We start from the raw sequence: 7424 nt of genomic DNA, 5'->3' as shown, positions 1-7424 counted from the left end.
ATATTCTAATGTTACATATAATTATTACACATTTTTTAATTTTTACATGACAATGTAAATTTTTTTACCATATTGTTGTAACAAAGAGAAAATTCATACATTTCAATTTGATAATGCAACATATACCACAGTGACGCAATCGACTAGATTTGCACACTTACTCATAATTGAGGTGTGTACATTAGTTTTTTCTTTTTCTTCGTAGTAGATTCCGCATCGGAATCTCTCTACTACGAAGATTCCGCATCAATTCAGAACGTACTTATGCCTTCGATCGCGTCGGTGCGATATAAACGTCGTTCGTGTTTACGCCGCGTCGTATTTTTGTCTCCCGCGTAAAAACATAGTGATCAAAGAGGTTAAGAACACAGTTTTGTTGTCTTTGGACACACGCCATTCATTATCATCGTCCCGTCCTCGTGATCAAAATCGCGTGATTATGGCGACAATAGAAGTTACATTTCCATCGGACGAACCACCCGGGAAAATATTGAAATGGAGAGTACGCTCGGACACGATGGTCGCGGTCGGTAGAGTGTTGCTTCTATATAAAAACGATAGTGAGGACGGTGGCAAAGAGCCAGAGAAAAAGTTGCGTGCAACAAATTTCGGCCGCGTCAAGCAACTCCTGGTGAAGAACGGTGACATCGTCCAACCAGGGTAAGTCCTTGTTCAAAGACTATATACAGGTTTTATCTATATAACAGCAATTATTCTGCTACTCATGACAAGTTATCTTCATTATGGAGAACATTGCATGCGATTGTTATATTTGTTTCACATCAACAGATAACAAATTCTTTTTAAATGTGGATAATAAAAAAATAATTGTGCCAGTGACATTGAACATTTTTGTATGTTTAATTCAAAATAAATTGAAAGTTTGTGATATCTGCACAGCTTGTTAGTGTTGCAGGCAAGTGATAGCTCTGTTGGAAGGATGTACACATCCTACTGTAATGATAGACTTGTGTGCGGAATGTGGAGCAGATCTGAGAGTACAGAATGAGAAAGGTGGAGGTACGGCTGGAGTATCGCAGGCCAGTGTAGCTATGGTACATAGCATTCCTGAACTGAAAGTATGTCCGGAATTAGCTGAAAAAATTGGAAAGGAGGACAAGGAGCGACTTTTGAAAGACAGAAAATTAGTACTACTCGTAGATCTTGATCAAACAATAGTACATACCACAAATGACAATGTTCCATCTAATATAAAAGTATATAATTGTTCATGCAAAAGTTGTAAATATTATATGTGCAATTAGCTCAACAATTTTTTATATTATTCTTTTTTGTTATATTAGAATTGTCTTTTATTTGTATTATTCTTTTTGTTATATTAGAACGTCTTTCATTTTCAATTATACGGACCAAACTCTCCATGGTATCATACCAGATTACGACCAAACACTCGACATTTTTTGTCGGAAATGAGCCAGTTGTACGAGTTGCATATCTGTACTTTTGGAGCAAGAATTTATGCACATACTGTTGCATCATTGCTGGATAAGGATGGAGTTTTGTTCTCTCATAGGATACTATCAAGAGATGAATGTTTTGATCCGGCATCAAAAACTGCAAATCTCAAGTGAGTTCATAAATTTGTGTCATCTCAGATATCTTTTTGTTTTTAATTTGTATGTTTTGTATCTAAAAAAAAAAAAAAAAACAGTTTCTATTCAATTCTTTATTATTACAGAGCTTTGTTTCCATGTGGTGATGACTTGGTGTGTATCATTGACGACAGAGAAGACGTGTGGCAAGGATGTGGAAATCTAGTTCAGGTCAAACCTTATCATTTTTTCCGTCATACTGGCGATATTAACGCGCCACCGGGATTGGATAAAAATAATGCATTGCGCTTGCCTGAACTTGTGGTAAATATAGACGGATCAGTTTCAACTGATTCGCAAGACAAGAAAGACAACAAGAATGATGGGTCTGCATCGTCCAGTGAAACCAGCCAATCGTCGTCTGATGGTTCTTTAACGAAAGCAACAAATCGTGAAGAAAAAGAGCGAGATAAAGAAGATGAAACAAAAGAAAAAGAAACCGAGAACGAAGAGAGCAAAGAAAAAAACACTGAAGATAATGCAGAGTCTAAAGAAACCACAGATTCTAAAGAAGATACAGATTCTAAGGAAAGTACGGACTTTAAAGAAAATATAGATTCGAAGGAAAATATAGATTCAAAGGAAAATACAGATTCTAAGGAAAGTACAGACTTGAAAGAAAATATAGATTTGAAGGAAAATACAGATACTAAAGAAAATACAGATTCTAAGGAAAGTACAGACTTGAAAGAAAATATAGATTCGAAGGAAAATACAGATACTAAAGAAAATACAGATTTAAAAGAAAATATAGATTCCAATGAGACTGTAGATTCTGTGCCATCTGATATTGCAAATGAAGATGAGGACAAGAAAGCTACACAATCTGTAGAAGCGGAAAAAGAAAATAAATCACAATTACTGAAGGAAGAGAATAAAATAACGGACGAAGATGCCGATGATTATTTATTATACCTGGAAGATATTCTTCGAAGAATTCATACAGAATTCTACGCCACGTTAGATCAAGGAAATGGTCACAAATCTTTGCGGGATATAATCCCGCGAGTGCGTTCTCAAGTATTGAAAGGATTGGTCTTAACTTTTAGCGGTTTAATACCCACTCATCAGAAACTTCATCAGAGTCGCGCGTACAAGGTTGCGAGAGCGTTTGGAGCGGAAGTAACACAAGTAAAGAAAAATTCACATTTCTTTTATCTCTAATCTCGTCTATAATATCTTCATAAGTAAAATAATAAATTTAACGATTTTTCACAGGATTTAACCGAAAAAACCACACATTTGGTTGCTATTAGGAAAGGCACGGCAAAAGCAAACGCGGCTAAAAAAAATGCTAACATAAAAATTGTAAATCCAGATTGGTTGTGGTCGTGCGCGGAACGCTGGGAACACGTTGACGAACGTTTGTTTCCTCTTACGTCACAGGTATATTGAAAATACAAAAATGTCGGGTTAAATTATATTGGACACAGTTGCCGCTAACGATAACGTGTTATTTTTTTTAAATATACATTTATCTCAACATTAATAATAAACATGAAGTATTTTAGGCGCGCGGATCGAGAATACCACCGCCACATTGTAGCAGTCCTGAACACGTTGAAGAGATGGAAAGCGATAATATAAGATCCTTTGCTAACTCAATCAATCCGTTAATGTCATTCAGTCAAGAAGAGATCGAATTTATGGACAAGGAAGTAGACGAGGATATGGATGAACAAGATATATTTTTTGAAGATGCGGACGATACGGAAGAGTGCGACACGAAAATATGTCGAAGTTCTAGCTCTGAGGATTCGATGAATGGTAAAGCTTACTTTTTGAACCAGGGACTTAATTACCGGTATGATTTCAATACCGGTATTATACTAGAGATTGTATACCGAAATCGATATAGTATCGAAATTGAGTGTTACCGTTACCGTTACAGTACCGAAACCGATACATTACCCGAAAACCGTAATAAAATACCGGTATTATTTCGGTATTCCTACTAATGGTTAACAGGAATCAAATAAGGCCGATACGAGCCATTCGCAGGATGTTTGTGCGGAAACTAAGCGTGTACATATATATATATATATATAAATGTAACGAATCTTACTTGTAAATTTTTTACAAGTATTTTTTTGAATTGAAATCTCAATTCTTAAAATCATACGGGATGCTAGATTTGCATCTCACATATGGAAAACCCCGGATACCCTCCCAACTAATTTTTTAAAATATTGCGAAAAAAACTCCTCGGCCAGGAGTCGAACCTGGAATCTCCGGCTTTCCGTGCCATCGCCTTCCCTGTTAGGCCACCGAGGCACTTGGAGTTAGTCTCGCAATACTTCATACATATATCAAAGATGGTCTGATAATGTTGTTAACGCTAATTTTCAGCCAGCGTAATTAAAAAGACTTGACGCTCGTGAAATTGTTAACAGGAATCAAAAAATTTGATTCCTGTTAACAATTTCACGAGCGTCAAGTCTTTTTAATCCTACTAATGGTATTGTTAAAAATTATAAAGATAGGTTAATTAAAGCAATTTTTGTTGCATAATTAATCTTCCAACCGCTTATTGGGCTTATAGACCGACAAAATATAAAGACGCTTTTTTTTATAAACCAATTGATGAAGCAGCTGTTTCTTCATGCTTTCTTTTATTACGTAGCGTGACTAATGTAAATTCACGCGGATGAGTCGAAGATACATGTGCCAATAGATTTGTAGCATGATTTTCCTAAAGATATATTTTATTTAAAAAATAATCGACCGTCTAGTATATATAAATATATTTAAAACTACTTACAGTAACTTCATGTTCTACAATCATTAATTAAACATAATGATTTTTTGCACGATGAATCATATACTGGAAATACTCGTGTACAAAATTTGCTTTTCTCTGGCCCATGTTTTCGTATTGGACAAATTTATATATAAATTGTAAAAATCGTCTTCTGTTAGTTTCTTAATATAATATCAATCGCTTAATGTGCTCGAAAAATTATCGGTAAATATAGGTAAATATGAGTAAATATACCGGTATTATCGTATACCGGTATGACGTCATACCGATATTTCTGCATTTCGGTTTGCACAAGGGTTTTCATAGTATTATCCAAAAATATCGGTAAAATACCGGTATTTTGCATATCGGTATAAGTCCCTGTTTTGAACAATTAGGTAATTCGCAATAGAAGCTACGAAACAAAAATGATAAAGAAACAAAAAGTTAACAATTCTGGATGTTTTATTAATAATAATTGATCAATTTCAATTTTCCTCCTGTATTGTATATTGATAGGTGAATCGAGGCCACCAAGAAGAAAGAAGAGAAAGATTTGCAACGGCAATTCTAATGAAAAATTTGACGAAGATAATTATGACGAAAGCGACGAAGATAATAATCTTGACAGTGAGAAGGATGATAATCTTGACAGTGAGAAGGATGATAATCGTGACAGTGACGATGATATCGCTGCTCGTTTTAGAAGAGGAGAAATTTTACCCGATTACTTAGATCTGGGTGATAATTCGCAGGATTCAATAGACGAAATCGAGGACGGAGATGATGATCGAGAATGGAACGCGTTGGGTGCTGCGCTCGAGAGAGAATTTCTTTCTGAATAAAAACTACGTTAATTATTAATATGTGAATATTTTGGTTTCTTGTTTATTCAGAAAGTTTGTTTGTGTGCCGTAATTTATTTATAAAATTTCAAATTCAATGATTGATACGCAAAGTTATTAATAATAATAATATATACAAATTTGTATAATCTCAATCACGATATACAATAGAAATATATTATATATACTTAAAAAAAAAAAAAATACAAATAAAATCAATAAACTTTTATAACTCAGGACAAGAAAAATTACATCTTTCTGTATAGAATTCTTTCAAACTTTGCGCACATACATAATTTATTTTAGTTGAGTAAAATTACACAAATTATTTGATCGAAAAGTTTTCTTTGGATTAAGTAATAAACAACTGGCAATAATTTGTTGCGCGTGAATACCGAACATGTGACTGAATGTCACAGAAAATTTGTTACTTTTCGCGCTAAAGAACATTTCATTAAGAGATACCTCTCTAGCACAGTTGCAAGATAAAATTTGTATTTTATCTTAATATTTTTAGAGGTATCATAATTAAGTCTTAAGTTTTTCTATGAAAATCCTAAGATGTAGTAAAAACTTGGAAAATCCTAAGATGTAGTAAAAACTTGAAAAATAAAAACACACATAAAAGTCTAATATATTTAATTTATTAAATCTTTCTCGCACGTATTATACAGTACTATTTCTGTCCGGTTGTGGATTATTAGGATCATCGTGATATCTTAGATACATTTTCTTATGAGTGAAGTCTCGAATATTTTCTAACCTTCCTCTTCGTGGTGCTTTCGAATAATCGAATCTTGATTCTCTTTTGCCATACAATTCATCTTCCTCATCTAATTCATCTCTACATATTAACGAAGAAAGAAACAAATTCAAATGTGTATTCACTTTTCAAATTAATTAAACAGATTTCCTGTGTATATTAAAGTATTTTCTCAAAAATAATTTTAAATAATTTCTATGTACCTGTATCTATGTTGAATAACTTTCTTTCCTGTAATTGGATCTGTGATGTCACCTAATGGATATACCACTTCGACAACCTATATTTAGTAAAAATTTATATTGATATTTTGTTTGTTAAATTTTAGTTTGTAAAATTTGTTTTTATATAATCAAACGTGACTATATAGCATAATACAAACCTCGTGTGAGATCAAGCGTGTCAGTTTTTCTGGTAATACCTTTATCAAGATCACATCACCGGTCTTGCACATTTTCTTCGGATCGTTAGCGTAAACGAACTCATGCTCTTTGAAGTACTAACAAGAAATATAACCTCAACAAGTTGTCTTAAACAGATATACTCACTTTTTTCCACATGTGATGTTTTCGCGTATACTAACCATGTGAATGTAATCGTCGAATTGTAATCGCGGCACTCGGACTTTCACTGCATTTTGTTTTGACGAAGGAATACATGTTCCAAGAAAATATCGAAGCGCAGTTTTGCCCGCTTCTTTCGCGGCCATCTTTAAACGCGATCATCTGATCGCCTGGGCCCTCTGTGTGTGTGTGTGTGTGTCGGTTATCTACGTACCGAAAAATCTATAGGATACGTTACGTGAACCTATAGACTTTCAGTAATAACCGAACAGAGCCCTACTGATTCCACGAAACGCTGGACTTTTATTAACATTGGTACAAATATTTTTAAAGTGTCATATAAACCTAAATTTTTAAAATGTTACATGTATACCTAAATTACTGCAAAAACAAAAGAGATATTTTGCATATATATGAGTAAAAAGAAAAAAGATTATACGTATGTTTTATTAATACCCCGAAAAAAAATGGATTAGATCTAACTAAAATTTAACAAGATAAAAAAAAAATGGAAAAATAGATCTAATTAAATCCAAATTAAATCTAAATAGATATAAAGTAAATCTAAATAAATATAAAGTAGATCTAAATAAATATAAGCAGATCTATTAAATTTACACTTTTATATATTATTAAATCTACTTTAGATCTACTCAGATTTACTATAATTAAAACTCCACAGATTTAGTTAGATTTGAGCAGATCCGAACAGATCTGAGGTGATCTACTTCACCTAAGATACTTTCGGACTGTCCAAATCTAAATGTCGTTTAATCTGACAGCAAAAATTAATTATACTTACGGAATGTCCAAATCTAAATGTCGTTTAATCCGACAGCAAAAAGTAATTATACTTTCGGACTGTCTAAATCTAAATGTCGTAGAATACGACAGCAAAAA

At 33.3% G+C, this 7424-nt stretch overlaps 2 protein-coding genes across 5 annotated transcripts; one reads left to right on the top strand and one right to left on the bottom strand.

The window, feature by feature from the left end:
• Nucleotides 1–157: 157 nt before the first annotated feature.
• Nucleotides 158–5267, top strand: LOC109861984 (RNA polymerase II subunit A C-terminal domain phosphatase). 4 transcript variants are annotated; one of them, XM_020441857.1, is made up of 7 exons: nucleotides 158–660; nucleotides 917–1217; nucleotides 1344–1588; nucleotides 1700–2744; nucleotides 2832–2999; nucleotides 3125–3380; nucleotides 4873–5267. In XM_020441857.1, exons 1-7 carry the CDS (start codon nucleotides 440–442, stop codon nucleotides 5196–5198), a joined length of 2562 nt encoding a protein of 853 aa, XP_020297446.1. In that variant the 5' UTR covers nucleotides 158–439; the 3' UTR covers nucleotides 5199–5267. The 4 variants fall into 4 exon arrangements, with proteins under 4 accessions (XP_020297446.1, XP_020297450.1, XP_020297447.1 ...); XM_020441858.1 differs by having other exon boundaries at nucleotides 569–660; nucleotides 901–1217; XM_020441860.1 differs by having other exon boundaries at nucleotides 573–660; nucleotides 909–1217.
• Nucleotides 5268–5822: 555 nt separating this feature from the next.
• Nucleotides 5823–6682, bottom strand: LOC109861983 (28S ribosomal protein S17, mitochondrial; the record flags this gene model as incomplete). Its single annotated transcript, XM_020441856.1, has 4 exons — nucleotides 5823–6042; nucleotides 6165–6241; nucleotides 6344–6460; nucleotides 6545–6682. Coding segments are annotated over 4 exons (510 nt in total), but the record flags the coding sequence as incomplete, so codon positions are not given.
• Between the last annotated feature and the right edge of the window lie 742 nt (nucleotides 6683–7424).

This window comes from Pseudomyrmex gracilis, unplaced genomic scaffold, assembly GCF_002006095.1.
Source record: "Pseudomyrmex gracilis isolate BER0280 unplaced genomic scaffold, ASM200609v1 scaffold_1228, whole genome shotgun sequence".
In the NCBI taxonomy this organism is placed as follows: domain Eukaryota; kingdom Metazoa; phylum Arthropoda; class Insecta; order Hymenoptera; family Formicidae; genus Pseudomyrmex; species Pseudomyrmex gracilis.
Note: the sequence above shows the minus strand (reverse complement) of the source record. Positions and strands in the feature narration are given on the sequence as shown.